The sequence below is a fragment of the Xenopus laevis genome, chromosome 5S, assembly GCF_017654675.1.
Source record: "Xenopus laevis strain J_2021 chromosome 5S, Xenopus_laevis_v10.1, whole genome shotgun sequence".
NCBI classification, from domain to species: Eukaryota; Metazoa; Chordata; class Amphibia; order Anura; family Pipidae; genus Xenopus; species Xenopus laevis.
The window spans coordinates 40,162,806-40,180,136 of NC_054380.1; the positions used below are offsets into that span (position 1 = coordinate 40,162,806).

Here is a 17,331-nt window from a genome sequence, read left to right on the forward strand (position 1 = left end):
GCTGGCAAGTCAAAAAAAATTGTTGCCCATAGTCTTCAATGCATTTCGCCAAATATTCGTGTTATGCAAATTCTTGGCAAAGTGAAACGAGTCAGATTCGCCTACTACTAGCAACTAATTCAAATGCAATTTGGTGGTGTCACCCCCTTAAATTCACCTCTAATTGCTGTAATTAGAGGTGCACTGATCCTATTATTATACTTATTTTTAAACCAATGAGAATTTTCGAGGTTTTTGGATTTTTTTTTGCTACGTTTATATTAGTAGATAAATCCTGACCAACTTTTTGTATTTTTTCTTATGTTTATCCACAGTATAATAATTTAAAGTACTATTTTTAAAGGGCTTGTTCACATTCCAACACTTTTTTCAGTTCATTTGGTTTCAAATAGTTCACCAGAAATAAAGACTTCAAATTACTATCTATTCTCTATTTGTGACAGTTTTTCTTATACTGAAGTTTAAAGTTTAAAATTTCTTCTTCTTATGCCTTTCTAAAGCAGCAGTGGGGGAGAGTGGTCACTGACTGTTCTAAATTGATACATAAGTTGATCCATTTCTTATCTTTGTCCCTGCTGAGTAGAATCCCTGAGTTTTTTTTTAAAGGCAGCTGTTAGAATTGATACAATAGTTATTAATATTCCACAGGTGCTGCTAAGAAATGGATCAACTAATGTAGCAAATTGTAACAGAATCTGCACCTGGATAACTGAGTTGCCAGACTGAAATACCAGAGACACAAACTTTAAACTTCAATTTTGAAAAATTATAAAAATAAATAAATAAATAAATAAAAGCGGGAAAGCAGTTGAAACAAGTCTTTCTGGTGAACCAGCTGAAAACAACTGAACTGAAAAAAAGTGGTTGGAAGGTGAACAACCACTTTTTAAATGCCTACTGGCTACTGTCATCAGAATAAAACACGTTTAAAAATAATGTGTTGTAAATTGTAGTTGTAATTGTAAATATCATTGCACTTTTTATGTTTGCATGGGGGAATTCATTTTTCTGGAACACCCGGTTTTATTCCTAGCAAATAACAGAAGCTCCACATCTCTGCTGGCAGATTTCAGCCGTAGGGGGCACAGTTAGTGATGGGCGAATTTATTCGCCAGGCGCGAATTCACTGCGAATTTGCGCGATTCGCCGCCAGTGAATAAATTCGCTAAACGCCCGCGAAAATTCGCGGCAAAAATTCGCCGGCGTCAAATTTTTTTTTCCCGAAAAAACTGGCGCCGGCGTCAAAAACGGGCGCCGGCGTCAAAAAACGGGCGCCGACGTCCAAAAAACGAGCGCCGGCATCAGAAACGAGACGCCAGCGCAAACTCGCCCATCACTAGGCACAGTGTCATGGGGGTACAGGACAACCTGCAGTTGGGGGTGTTAGGGGGCAGTGACAGGGAACAGGACCTTACCACCTGCCCTAGGCAGTCATAGTCTATAGCTAATGTAAAGGGAAATGCAATCTAAACTCCGTTTTTCAACTTTGTTAGGCGCAGTCTGGCTTGTTTTACTTCGTTATGAAGTCTGTTATGTCCATGTGCCTACCACAATCCATTTCAAGGAATATATAGGAATTGAGGCCCCCAATGCAAAGAGTAATCATTTTTGCAGGTTCTTTTACAAATTGGCATTCCCCCAAGGGGGACTAAAGTGAATGAGTTTAGGAGACCCAACTATTAAAATGAGTGAAATGGTTTTATAATGAAGGGGGATTATTATGTGATGGTAGCATCACTAGACCTGAAAGAGAAAGTAAGTTTTGGAATCCCAATATTACAAGTGACTACAGAGACTTTGAGCTTTACTTTAAAAAAAGCTCAACTTTCAAATTTATATATATATATATATATATATATATATATATATATATATATATATATATATATATATATATATATATATATATATATATATATATATACACATCTTATAGTTACTATGGATAATTCAACGTTTTCCTACCTGGCACCCTCTTTGCCCAGTTAATCATGTGCACTAGCTCCTTATCAGCAAGGTTTGTAAGCAGAGTCATCATGGAAGCTTCACTGAGTGGTTTGGTTGAGTCATGCTCAGAATATACTATAGGTGGCTCAGCCTCCATTAAGGCACTGATAAGCTGCTCAGCTGTAAGTGATAATACTGGGCTCAGCTTCATGCTTTTCACAGAAGGATTCACCCAAATGGATGCTGTCCTAATTTCCGATGGATTCACATCATTTTTCTGCTCTGGTTCTTCTTTCTGCTGCTTGTGTTTCAACATACGCCCTCCCCTGCGATCTTTTCGAATACCTTAATATAAAAAGGATATTGATTAATATTTTTAAAAGTGTTTTGGTTTTCAGCAAATAGAGTTTAAAGTAAATGTGTAAAAATAAAACAAAGTGGGAATGGGGGTTTGTTGGTTGGTTCTTAACACTATGATGCAGATTCATCAAATATCAAAATGGATCCAGAAGGATTTTTTTTATATAATTAACCCACTTATAAACACTTTCAGTGGGTGCATATCATGTAATTCTCCCTTCTATAATTCAAGAAAATAAAGTCCAACCAACAGAACTAACACTGTAAGAAGCAACTAATATGAATACATTTGTATATTTACCAATTAACATACTTTATCTTATAATAATCACTATCTGAATTATTTCATTTGCTTTATCTTTCAGAATTTTTCAGAAAGTATATTCTATTGAGTTTATACTGTATGTTGAATAACATTTAGGGGGTTATTTACAAACCTCCCTTCAGGCTTTTTGGGGCAAAACTCAAAAGTTTTCTTTTTTTTTTTTAAACTAGAATTTTTCGAGACTTATTAAAGCCCAAGGCAGCAAAAAGCCAGAATCACAAAATCCACCATCTCAGACCTGCCGGGGTTGTGTATTTATCAAGAGGTGTCTATCCTACTTTGCCGTTTCTGTGGTCTGTGCTGGAATTAGCCCAAAAATCTGTCTTTTACAGGCTTCACGGGCAAAAATCTGAAAAACTTTGACATTTTGGGGAAAAACTCATATGATTCTATTTTTTTCTCGATTTTATTGAGTTTTTATCCGAAAAGATTAAATTGAGCTTTTTTAATAATAAATAAGGTCAAATCATGGACTCTAGTTTGGTCTGACGTTTTTTATTAAAAAAATCTGAAAAATTTGGATTAGATTTAGATAAATGACCCCCTATCTATACTGACCCATTTCATCAATTGTAGGCTCATCATCTGATGTGGGAGCAACCATGCCAACCTGCATGGTTCACTAATCTGCGTCAGCCATAAAACACAGGGTTTAGTTCTCTTTAAATAAAAAACAAATGAAACCCTTAAGTCATGAAATTAAATAGAACATGGATGAGTTATGTTATTGTGAATTTGTTTTACAAAATCTGGATGTGTAATTGAGTATAATGTTATTTAAACATGGGAAGATTTTCTTGCTGTAAAATCAATGTAGAAAAAAATGTGTCTGTCTGTACTGTATATACTCCATTAAAGTTTTTTTGTGTTCAGCTTACTTAAAAAAAGTTGATTTCTCCATGTGATGCTCTGGCATGAGTTATATGGAACTACATACTACATATACATTTTTTAAAATACATATTTACTTATAGGTATGAATACTGAATGGCCTTCTTCCATAGATTCCCCTATAATGAAATAATCGAAATTTTTTAAAAAATGATTCCCTTTTTCTCTGTAATAAGGTATGACGATCCAAATTATGGAAAGATCCATTATCTGGAAAACCCCAGGTCCTGAGCATTCTGGATAACAGGTCCCATACCTGTAAAGTAGTGTTTTAAAGTAGAAATCACAAGGAAAATTACATATTGCTGAAGCTGTGTGGGTTTCCCTAAAATATATTCACATTCCTATTTCCCAATATCTATTTGGAACAGCTCACCCTCCCCGATAAGGCAAGTAAGGGCTTGAAAGTATTTTAGATAAACAGCAACAGGTCAGATTTATAATTTTCTGCTACTGAATCACTGGTAATACCCAAATGTCAAGGCAGAATATTGTGTTCATCCTTGCTGAACAAAAGAGCAAAGGCCAAGTTCATTAGGTAAACAAAGCTGACTGAGCATATTTATTTCTTGCAAAATGAAAATTACCTGGCAGCTCATATCTGGAGCATGACAGAAATATTAGGTGAAAAAAAGACTGTTGAAGGAAAGTCGTTCAGAAATATTTGGTGAAAAAAGACTGTGGAAGGAAAGCCGTTGGAGTTGATAGCCTGTGATTCTTTTTTATTCACACAGCTGGAAACTGACTTCTAAGACCAAGAACCTATATTTCAGCTGTGCTCTACAAAACCTTCATTTACTAGATAGTACCAAACTACAAATGGTTTATTTTTCTTTTATTTATTCATTTTTAGTGATGGGCGAATTTCTTCCGTTTCCAAAATTTTTTGACGCCGGCGAATTTCCGCTAGGGGTTTCGTGAATTTATTCGCCACTGGCGTAACACAGAAATTTTAACCAGGTGAATTTATTCGCCCATCACTATTAATTTTTCAATTACTAAAATTGGTCTGTGTCTCCCCAGTTTGGAATTTACATAACTTTCTGGCTGCCATGGGCCCAGAGGCAGAGGCTGAATGGCAGACTGTTATAACAAGAAGACAAAACAGAAAGATAAATAATAATGACTGCGAAAATCAAATGTAAGCGACATATTCATTATTCTGTGTAAAACAAAATTCGCTGAAAAAGTGGAGTAAAAATCTGTGCAAAATAAATGGTATATTTATCAAGATGTGTGCAATGTTATGCTTTGTGAATGCCAGATTTACCGGCATTATTTTATTTTGCTCCTGGTGGAGGCTTCCCCTAGAAAAAACGAGTATAAAATATGCGCAATTTGTTCATGGTAACTTACTTGTGAATTTTAAATGTATGGCATATCCTTGGGGTCAAGAATAGTGATGGGCAAATTTGTTCAGCAGGCATCGATTTGCTCCGATTTTCCGCATTTCGCCACCTATGAATTGTTTCGAGAAGCTGCTGTGAAAATTTGCCGGCAAAAAATCTGCTCTGACAAAAAAGTCACTCGTAAAAATTGTCACAAGTCAAAATAATTTTGACGCCCATTGACAATGCATTTGGACAAGAAATTGCGCATGTAAAAATTGACGCTCATGTAAAAATAGTCACGGGTCAAAATAATTTTGACGCCCATTGACTTCAATGCGCTTTGCGAACGTTTCACTGTTTTGCAAATTTTTTCGGCGTTTCGTTAATTTTCCGGGTGAAGTGAAACGGGACAGATTCACCCATCACTAGTCAAGAATTTAATACAGGTAACTTCGCCTTTTTTTACTTGTTTCCCTCTTTTAATATAGAATATACTATAGATAATATATCAATTATGTGGTGCTTTAAATGAGTACCCAAAGGAAATGCATGCTTGAACAGTGCCCTGGCCGGAATCGAACCTAGGACAGTACATTTAAAAAATGGCAGTACATGTTACATACATTTACCTTCTAATCATTTTACAGAAACGTTGTCCATTATCTACATCTTACATTTAAATATTCTTATATTTAATAATGATTTATGTAATTGTTAATTGTCGCATTTTGTCTTTAATTAATTACATATTCCACCACTTGCATTTTTGACTAAAACAAACATGTTTTTGATCTTACATATTCAAATTTCAAAATACCGTAATTACAATGTCTTTACCATTTTAGCTGCTTTTAAATGTTTCAGGCTCAGAGTTGTAAAGCATTGCCCAGTAGACATGTGCAGCATATCAAAGTGATGATAAGATTTCTTCTACATTTTCCTGCCAAGCCACGGACACATATTGTAAACGTGGCGCCTCACTTTTAAGATTATTGTAAGTAAACATAAAATATTCAATTAAAATAATTTTATGGTTTTATGATTTAAAGATATATCAGTCCTCTTTAAAGTACAGAAAGTAGACTTTTTTTCATTTTATGTTTTAAACGCACTTACTGGATATAAATGCTTCTGCACCTACACAACACCAAACTTTGTAAGCATATTTGTAAGTATATTTCAAACTACAAAAAGACAAAACATTTGCATTGGTTTTATATTTTGGATGCTTGTTTGCTTTAATGATTCAATGAAAATAGTGTTCCAAACATTTACAAATAAAAAGTAAATTTTTGTTCAATGAAAAAACACTGCAAAATAAGTTAATTGTCTCTTACTCTTACTGATGACTGTACCACTGCCATTATAAGCAGTATGTTCCCTAACTACAAAATAATCATCACATGAATCCCAATTAAAACACATCATAGAATATATGACATGTTTTATACTAATGCCTACATATTTGTCCTAGTCTTAGGATGTATGCATCATCTTTATAGTATTTCAATTTAAAAGTTTTACAAAGTAATAGGGATTCGTTTTATCTTTCCAACACAAAAGTTGCATGTCTTGAAAGGTTTCAATTTGGTTTGGCAGAACACTATATAAGGGGCTTATGTAGCTATGTTCAAATATTTATTGTTTAAAGTTTTTTTTGTGCTTTAGCAAAAGTTATAGAAACTCAAATTTTAGAGATTCATTAAAGGAGAAGGAAAGGCTCTAAATACTTGGGGGTGCCAATTGATTGTATATACTTACCTTAAACCCCAGGCCAGGGGTTATTCCAGTGAGCACCACGAAGAGATCGGCTTCCTTCTACCTCTTTCTTCGCAGGTGCGCAGTGGCGCAAAAATGCCTAAACTTTAATGAAGAAGTTGGCTATTTCGTTCTACTGCGCATGCGATTGCCCTGGGAAATTTGAAGAAAGAAGAAGAAGGAAGCTAATCGCTCCGTGGTGCTCTCTGGAAGAACCCCCAAACTGGTGCATTTTTTTCTGATAGGAGCACTGGCCGGGGTGTGAGGTAAATATATATATATAATAACTTGGGGGTGCCTAACCTTTGGCACCCCCAATTAAATAAGCCTTTCCTTCTCCTTTAAGCGCAAAAAAATCCAAAAACTCAGATGTAGAAATGTGGCTTCTAGAAGCTGGTGTGTTCCTGTAGAAGTCAATGGGATTTATCTTAAGCAAAATTTAAGCAATTTCTTCCAATTTCAAGTTTTTAATTTTTTTTTTTAACTTTTTTAAAAGTTGGTTGATTTTCATCATTGAAAATAATGAGTTGAATACAAACTCACTGCATTTGAGTTTTTCACATTTTTATAAAGTTAAAAAGTTATAGCTATATTTTTTTTTAATTTGCACACATTTGACTTTATTAGGGATGCACTGAATCCAGAATTCGGTTCGGGATTCGGCCTTTTTTAGCAGGATTTGCATTCGGCCGAGTTCTTCTGCCCGGCCGAACCGAATCCTAATTTGCATATTCAAATTAGGGGTGGGGAAGGAAATCTAATGACTTTTCGTCACAAAACAAGGAACTACATTTTTTCCCCCTCCCACCCCTAATTTGCATATGCATCGAATTTGGTTCGGTATTCGTCCGAATCTTTCACAAAGGATTCAGGGGTTCGGCCGAATCCAAAATAGTGGATTTGGTGCATCCCTAGACTTTATTCAAATTTAAGATAAAATCTAAATATGAATTCTGATAAATCGGACTGGAGAGGCCATACAAATACAATTACAGAAAACTGTAAGTTAGTTTTTGGATATACCCACATTTTCTGAAATTAATTGCTTTGACTTGCTGCCTAACTGGTTTTAAAAAACTAGTGTTCAGTTTCCCAAAAATATGTTTTAGCCAAAGCAATCCATTGCAGAATGCATGAGTTCAGGAACGTTAATAGATTGCCCAAAACATGACAGAATCTGACCCTAATGATTCGGTAGAACATTGTCAAATAGCTGAGAATCAGCTGAAAGAAGGATTTGGTGCATTCCTACAAAATTATAATAAGTAGCGGCTGAGTAAGGGCATCAGGTTAAATTAGGTAAAAAAAAAAAGGTGGAATTCTTTATTTCATTCATGACCAACTAGAAAAATCACAGAAAGGAAAAACGAGGCAAAAAATGTGAGTGATATAAAGAACACACCTAGTTTTACCCAACTCAAAGTTTCAAAACTTCATAAATCAGACCTACTGTATAAATGAATTTGTTTGGTATCTTTCTACTTTACTCTCTATTTGTATAGTAAATGTACACATTTTCAATAACACACATACACATGTCCATAGGTTTTAGCTAAGGAATAGTGATGGGCGAATTTGCGCCGTTTCGCTTCGCTGAAAAATTCGCGAATTTAGCGCGAAATTCGCGAAACGGCGAAAATTTCGCGAAACGGCTCCGGCGTCTCGTTTTTGACGCCGGCGCCCGTTTTTTCGACGCCGGCGCCCGTTTTTTGCGCCGGCGCCCGTTTTTGACGCCGGCGTCCGTTTTTCGGAAACATTTTTTTTGACGCCGGCGAATTTTTACCGCGAATTTTCGCGGGAGTTTCGCGAATTCATTAGCTCGGCGCGAATCGCGCAAATTCGCCGCGAATTCGCGCCTGGCGAATAAATTCGCCCATCACTACTAAGGAACATATCATTACTGTTAGGATGAAGAATACCATAAAAGAAAAAGGAAGAGTGGTCTATTTCCCATAATGGCATGGTTATAACAAACTCCAGGTTGAACCACTTGGAAACAAGAAAAGCATTTTTAAGTTATCTAGCATGGTTGAAATTTAAAGAATACAAAAAATTTAATTTATTGTGTGTCTCAAAAACATTGTAAATGAGAAAAATGCATGCATCTTAAGCTGTTTTTTTTCTTTGTCACATGTAATGATGATAACAGGCTATTGGAAAAATGCTAAATGTTATAAATCAAGCTTCTACACCCAGCTTTTTTTTTTATACGAGTTCAGGTTTAACATTGGATAATACGTATTAGACTTTGATTACACTGTACTTAAAAGGACACAAATTGATCTTATCTGCAGAAGCCAATTCTGAAGTTGCTCTTAAGCTCATTTGAAATTAAAGGAAAACTATACCCCCAAAATGAATACTTAAGCAACAGATAGTTTATATCAAATTGAATGACATATTAAAGAATCTTACCAAACTGAAATATATATTTACATAAATATTGCCCTTTTACATCTCTTGCCTTGAACCACCATTTCGTGACTCTATCTGTGCTGCCTCAGAGATCACCTGACCAGAAATACTACAACACTAACTGTAACAGGAAGAAGTGAGGAAGCAAAAGGCAGAACTCTGTCCGTTAATTGGCTCATGTGACCTTACATGTGGTTTGTATGTGTGCACAGTGAATCGTACGATCTCAGGGGACAGCCCTTATTTTTTAAAATGGCAATTTTCTATTTATGATTACCCAATGGCACATACTACTAAAAAAGTGTATTATTATGATAATGGTTCATTTACATGAAGCAGGGTTTTACACATGAGCTGTTTTACTCAGTATCTTTTAATAGAGACCTACATTGTTTGGGGGGTATAGTTTTCCTTTAAGTGATTTCCAACTCAAGAACACAATGTTATAACAGGTGCAATTTTGCCTTTATGGCAGTATAGACACTTTATTCTTTTTTTACCCTATGTTCCAGTGGGCTGAGCAATATGTTAGAGTTTTAAAGATACATGGTGATAATAATAATAATAATAATAATAGGACTACAGTGTCAATGGGGGGGGTTCAGGAAATGAAAGAAATCACTTTCTTCTGGTCCGTAGCCGATGAGCAATGGCTGTGTATTATACCATAGATCAGTCTCACAACTTCATGGATTATTTGTACTATATGGTATGGTTTGTTGGGTGGTCTGACTATCTCTTTTCTTAAAAAAAAATGTATGGCAGGATCTTTTTTTTAGGCTTTCAAATATATTCAAAATAAATGTGCCAATGCTTACATGATGATAATACAATTACAGTTATTTAGTTAAGTCTCAGCAATGCATAATTCCTACTTTGAGTAACACCAGCCATCTGTAAAACCTGTTGACTGGCTCTAAACTATTTTACACCAGCTTTAGCCATGTCTTATTACTTATATTGGGTAACGCTCACTGTATGTCTTTGTCCTCCAGTTTATGGAGCTGTAAATAGCTGTGAGGCAGAAAGATATCAATTAAGATGTCACGGGTCAGGTTTAGTGATGAGCAAATCTGTCCAGTGTTGACAGAAAACTTGTGGAACGGTGAGAAATTAATGAAACACATTAAAATCTATGGGCATCATTTTTGTTGCAGTAAATTTTATGGAGCAAAATACTGTATATTAGAGTCTACACGTGACTTTGTGTCTACCACTTTTGTCTACTGTGCAACAATTTTGTGGCGAATTTTTGACACCATTCCGCAAAACTTTTCGACGTCTTTGCTGGGAAATCATACATAGCAAAAAAAATTACTCATCATTAGTAAGGTTATCTGAAATGGGCAGTTCCAACCATTTACTCAAGCTGTTTTGCATGTAAAAAGTCCTTGAGGCATGATTTTCTCTGCAATTCTTAAATTAGGTCCTTCTCTGTCACATCCACAACAATGCCTTGTTCTCCCATTGGATTTGTTCCCAGTTACCAAAAGCAGCTAACAAAAAAAAATACCAACGCTCCGCTACACACAACGAGCAGCATAACTGACTGGACAGTATATCACAAGTATTTGTTCCTTTTTCTTGAGTTTAAGCAGTTTGGGATCTATGAAGTGGAACCAGTTAGCCAGAAAGATCCAAAAAATACCTGTGCCAATCCCCATAAAGTAATATTTACAAATACACATTCTTAATTTACGCTTGATACGTTTCTTCCTTAGTAATACCTGCCTAATTCAGCTTTGACGACAAAAGAACTGTATTAGGCATTTATGTGTTAAATTCTTGTTTTGTTCATGTAGTTTTAGGTATTGTGCTCAATATTATGGCAAGACCCCTTAATGCAGAAAATCCCTCCTCCTTACCATACCAAATAATAGATCCCCGAGATATGGTTCTATTCTACTCAACCCTAAATTCCACACTTTAAAACAAATATAAATTTAAACAAAACAAAAACTACCTTTAATTGCAGTTATATTTGCAAATAACATTAAAACCATAGGAAAATGTTCAATTAATATGCTTAGAAGTGTTTTTTTTCTTTCTATGTTAGGCAATGTTTTTTGGCTTTACTTGCCTTTTTTAAATGTTATTCTCATTTACCTTATTTAATCAACTATTTCTTCTACAGAATAAGGTATTTACAACTTTTGTTGTGTATGTTAAGCACCCTTTATTTTAGAGTTCCATGTGCTATGAAATAGAAAATACCAGGTATGAATAATATTTGCTAGTAACCATTTGATGTTCTTATCCATGCTGGCAAACACACATGTGAGTTTCTGCTATTAGCTTTAACAACCTTGCTCCGTACTTCAAAGGTACATGCCACAGCACAAAGCAGTTTAGGCAAATTTAGATAAGAAAATGCTAATGCCAAGTGTTAACTCCCATCTAGACTTTGGCATTTTGAACCAGTGCCACTCGAACCCTCCCTCAGTTAGGTGGTGATGTGGGATTACGTGAGCTCTATCATGCTTTATTAGATGATAAATGGAAAATTGTTAATCTCTCCATTTCAATGCTAGCAATATTTTGGTTGGCTCTGGGAAGAAACACATTTCTGGCAATGTCTAATCGGGTCCTAGCCAAGTGGATGAGCCACTGGTCTGCATTTATCAAGCTAGAAACCTGTCAGGCTCACTGGGAAGATTATCTTGAACATGACACATGAAAGCTGAAGACAGTATATTTCAGCAAAGCCCTTGTAAGATTAGGTTCATTTGCTTAATAAAAGATATTTGCACTTTCCCGACATTTTCATTATATTAGAAACTTCCTGTATGTTCCCTGGGGGAAAATATCCACAACAAAAGAGTTTATTATTGGTAAAATAAAAACTACTATAAGTGCATAACTTATGGATAATATATGTTTGTCTTTTAAAGTCTGTTTGTTTAAACTCTATGCTGGTTCTGCATGTTGTAACCTATGTTTATTATGTATATTGTAGAAATAATCCAAATAGCACATAAGCTTTCATTATATTTAAAGGAATAGTTCCATGTAAAAATTAAACTGGTTCAATAGACAGACTGTGCAAAATAAAAAAGTTTCTAATACACAGTTCTGATACCCCTCTGTCCTCCCTGTAAGTTCACTGGCTGCGATACGGACACATGCACAGCACATATTATTCACAAATAGTTGTATTACCCATGTTTTTCCCTAAAAAGTTATTGCACTGCTGTGCCGTCTTTCTGTTGTATGCAAATTTTTTGCATTTTCGCAAATGGCTCACAAATGAGTTGGTATGGAGGTATACCATCAAATGTATACTGCCATATACACACAGGGGCAGATTAATGTGAAATTAGAGCTCACCACTGAAAAATTCACTTTCTATTCATTCCTATGAGATTTTTAGAATCTTGTTTTTCAATGGGTGAAAGGTGGAAATTCCCATGAAAATTAATAGAAATACATGATCTCTAATCTCACTTTTTGATAAATCTGCCCCTTTGTGTATTTTTATTCCATATGTTTATGTCTGTATGCAGGGCCACCATCAGGGGGTCACAGGGAGTACAAGTGTACCAGGCCCGGGTCTGAAGGGGGGCTCGGCAGTGCTAAACTTTTTCAAAGAGCCGGGTCCCCCTTGACAGCGCCAAAGCCGCACCGCCTCCTTACAAGAAGTCCCAAAGAGTTGAAATGCAGAAGTGCCAAAAAAGCCGTACAGCCGAAGTCTCAAAGCAGAGAAAAGACCTGAAGCCACGAAAATAGGCGAAGCCGAAGCGGCGAAAAGACCCGAAGTCATGAAAAAAGCTGAAATTGAAGTCCTGAAGCGGCGAAAAGACCCAAAGTCGCAAAAGGAGGCGAAGTTGAAGTCCTGAAGCCACCAGCTCAATTCCTCTGAACACCAATGTGTGTTTTTTTTTTTTTAATCCCCTGGCCTCCAATGTATTATTATAATACTCTATTGACCCCTGCCACCAATGTTTTTTTTAAAAATATTCTTTGGGGCCCCAATTTTTTTTTAACTTGTAAGGGGGGCCCTGACGCCAATGTTTTCTTAAAAAAAATTCTTTGGGGCCCAATTTTTTTTTAAACTTGTAAGGGGGCCCTGGCACCAATGTTTTCTTAAAAATTATTCTTTGGGGCCCCAATTTTTTTTAAACTTGTAAGGGGGGCCCTGGCACTAATGTATTTTCAAAAAATGTTCTTTGGGGCCCCAATTTTTTTTTTCAATTTGTAAGGGGGCACCAATGCTTTTTAAAAAAAAACTTTTATTTTTTTAACTTATAGTGGGGCCCTGGTCCCCAATAGCTTTTTATAACTTATGTGTGGGGGGGGGGTTATCTTTTTTAGCACTGATGTCTGTGTGGTCTTTTAACTGTGATGTGGAGTGGGCGGGATCTGGGGTGGGGCTTGGGGGCCAGGGTGGGTGGGGCCTCCCAAAATTTTGTTGTATGGGGCCCTGTGATTTCTAACGGCAACCCTTCTGAGTGAAATCATATTGGTCAAGTTGTTATAGCTGACATAAAGCCAAAATGTATTACTCTTTAGTAATGTGCCTTATTTTTGAAACATAAATAAAATATGACCGTCTTCTGTATACAAAAATACAAATGATCTCTACATCCTTTCTCAAGTTTCATGTTTTCTATGACATAAAATGACTAAATTGCTGTGTTTACTACTTAGCTATATTCAAATGTTTCAGTTGAGTGGATTGAGTGGAGGTCATAAGGATTCATAGACAACAGAACAAACAATCATGTTCATCAGTGTTATTTTCCAATGCTTTTTGGCACATACCTCCTTTCATCATTCCAACTTCGTAGCATTTCCGCAGTCGACAGGCTTGGCAGCTCTTTCTCCTGTTCTTGTCTATAGTGCACTGATTGGTTGCGGGACACATGTAGTCATTATGTCCTGTAACAGAAATAAAAATCTGTAGTAATAACTGATCATCTGTCCATAACCTGTAATTTTGAAATGTTTAAAAACCTTTGTGGTTAGCGGTTATTATACAAGGTAAAATTGATCAAATGAATACGGTAAAGGTGTAAAGTAAAGTAAAATTAAAAAGGTTTATGTGTTGCCAATTTCTCCAAGCATGCCACTGATGACTCTATAAATTACTCTATATCTAGGTATCCTTTCTCACTGTAACTCAGGCCAGAGATTCCTCTAAATCAGACTTTGATCTCAATAGTTTCAAATGCATCAAACAGACCGCATAGGGAAATTCAAGCACAGATTCACAAAAACATTTGCTGGCAAAAAGAGATTTAAGAATGAAACAATATGGAAAGAGAGGGGAACTTTTTAATTGTACTGTTGCTATCATTACTGTGTTTATGAAAACATAAATACTCATATTGGCTAATCCACGGCAACCAATCAGCAATTTGCCATCAGATGATGCATCAACTGATTGCATGTTATTGGGTACTAGACACATTTTAAAGGTTTTGATTTTTATAACATTACCCTGTTTTGGTACTAATAAAAGTAGTGTGTGACAGGGTGTGAGAAGGAGACATTCTGTTCTTTTAACTTTAGACATTTATACAATAGATATTAATGTATTGCTTCTATAGAAATATACCCGAGTACACAAGCTAAAAAAAAACAATGATAGCCTATATCTGTACAAAGGCTCCAGTTCTTTATCCCCCTTATACAATAATACAACCCACTCTCTTATATTGTTCCATCGTATAGTCAAATTATCTGGGGCTTGAAGCTCCTCTGCTTTCTATTGCAGGTAGTGCACTGATTTCCTGGGTAAACAGAGAGACTTTGATTTCCAGAATCCATCAGTTCACATTGAAACAAGATAAGGGTGAGGTTGCATTACTTCGTTGGGAAATTGCATGTAACACTTACCCATGTATTTTTAATTTGTAGAATCAGGTATGTTTGTGCTGAAAAAAAATGTATTCATCTATTTATAGTGTTTATGCACCTAGGTCCAACTGAATGAGCTCATATAAAAAAAGGGAAGGTATATTTTTCCTTTAGCTTAAAGCTGTTTTGTTTGTGAGAAGTTATACTTTGCTCATATTTAATACAGCTTTTGTGAACCTGTGTATTTAAACAATGAAACAAACTCTAACACCAAGATTGTCATTAAATTTATTAAAATAACCCAATATAAAAAATACAAACGATAAAAGCACTGAACAAATCGCTAAAAATATGAATACCTGGGAAACCTCTAAAAATTTGAGATTTATGGATGATTCCTAGCAAAAAAAAATCCAAAAAATTTCTAAAAGTCTGAATTGATTCAAAGTGGTCCAATTAGATCAGCACAGCTCCCACTGACTTCCATAGCACTTCAGTTTTGTTTAGATGTTTTTGTGGTTTTTGCACTTAATAAATCACACATTTTTAAAGCTTTTTAGAAATATAAGAAAACCACACATTTTTCAAGATTTGTGGAAAAAATTGCAATTTGATTGTTAGTAAATGGGCCCCTAATTTTGGATCAAGTACAAGGTACTGGTATTTTTACAGAGAAAAGGTAAATCATTTTTTTTAAAAATTTGAAATATTTGGATAAAATGGAGTCCATGGGGGAAATTTAATAAAGGGCGAAGTGGCTAACACTGACGAAAATTTACGTCATTTTGGCACTTTGCCGATTTACTAACGTTCGCTGGTGTAATTTTGCCAAGGAGATAGACTCTTGTGCAACTTCGCACCCTAACGCCAGGCGAATTTTCGATCTGCCGAAAGATTATTACTAAGCAAATTCACCAAGTTTTTGATTTTGCTGACTGTTACCTCTATCGTCAGACTTGCCTTCGCCACCTCAGACCAGGCGAAGTGCAATAGAGTAGATTTTTTTTTGGGTACCCTCCTTCCCCCTACATTTGATAACATATGGCACCTAAACTATACTGTGGGCACATGTGTAGGCCAATATAACACCTATATATTAATTTTATTAAGTTTCCCTGGCCTTGTGTAGTGTAATGTATTTGCTGCAGCATATACGGCCATTGTACTTTAACTGCACACCATATGCAAATTAGGCATCGTTAGTGTATTTTCTATAGCGCAACTTTGCCAGCGTTCATTACCCTGTGCGCAACTTCGGATCTTCATGAATTAGCGTTGTCCAGGCGAAATTATGCCTGGTGAAGTTTTGCGATGAGGGCGAAGCCATAGCAGGGGAATTTTCACCAGTTAGTGAATTTGCCCCTATGGGAGGTGAACTTTCCATAATTTGGAGCTTCTGGATAAAAGGTTTCAGGATATGTTTTTATTTATGCAAATTATTTCCCCACTAAGATTTTCTCCTGTTTCAGTACAAATATAGAATTCAGTAAATTCAGTTTACTAATTCAGCAGTGTACATTTTTGGGTAAGGAGATGATAATTGAAAAATAATTTACTTCCAAACCAATCTAAGCCAAACTACTTGAGTCATCACTGAACAACTGCCTCAACTTCATCACATTTATTAAATGCCCCTTTTTCATGTTTCATGTTTTTGTAGGGTTGTTACACTACTTTACAGAACTCTCTATACAATTATGTTCTTTTTCTCCTTACAGCAAGTGTAGGGACCCATAGGGTTAAATTGCCTCTATGCATTTAATTCCCTACCCTTCCTCCTTTTCCCTAGTTGCTGTGTAAATTATATTTAGAACATAAAGCAGGATGTGGCACTCACAGGGACTCTTCCATATAGTGTTTGGAAAGGGGTCTTCCTCTTTGGCTGCTGGTGTCCTGATCGACTGGTTGTTCCCATTGAGCCTGGGTACACCAAGGCCCATTAAAGCTTTTGCCATAGAGGGACCAGTACCTCTAGTGTCTGAGTCGGGGACCAGGGAACCCCGTGAACGAGGTTAGCTAGAGACAGGGTTATATCTGTCATAGACTCTCTAGTAGAGTAAGTTGGAGAGTACAGATAGCAAGAGCAGCTTTGTGCTCCACCAAGGATCTTTAGCATGGAGTAGCTTCCCAAGGCTCCTAGATCGGCTGCACCTTTTATACTTATTCCACTAAATAATTGCAAGGTCTTTGTTATCAATACAGAAATAAACAGGGGTCTACAAGTACATTTAATACACCTCTGCACATAAATAACTCCTGTGAGTGCTTTTATTAATGCCATTAAGCCATTTGCATGATGGAACTCATTCTTTTTCTGGTATCAGCCTCTGCAAAGACAATTATGTGTAATTTGAGAAAAAAAAATAACAAAATTAAATGGATTTAAAAATATATATATATATATCCATTAACTTACTTAACCTCCAAATTATCATTATCGCTAGACAGAGTAGTATAACTGGAGATATAATGTAACATATACTGAGATTCGAATGTCCATTATAG

The 17,331-nt window shown here is 35.9% G+C and overlaps 1 protein-coding gene across 2 annotated transcripts in view; it reads right to left on the minus strand.

Annotated features, from left to right (window-relative positions):
* esr1.S (estrogen receptor 1 S homeolog) overlaps nt 1-17,331 on the minus strand; it is a 111,088-nt gene that overhangs the window by 26,535 nt on the left and 67,222 nt on the right. For both annotated transcript variants that reach the window (NM_001089615.2, XM_018264270.2), the window contains 2 exon segments: nt 1,966-2,292; nt 13,789-13,905. In NM_001089615.2, the coding sequence (NP_001083084.2) occupies nt 1,966-2,292; nt 13,789-13,905 (444 nt within the window).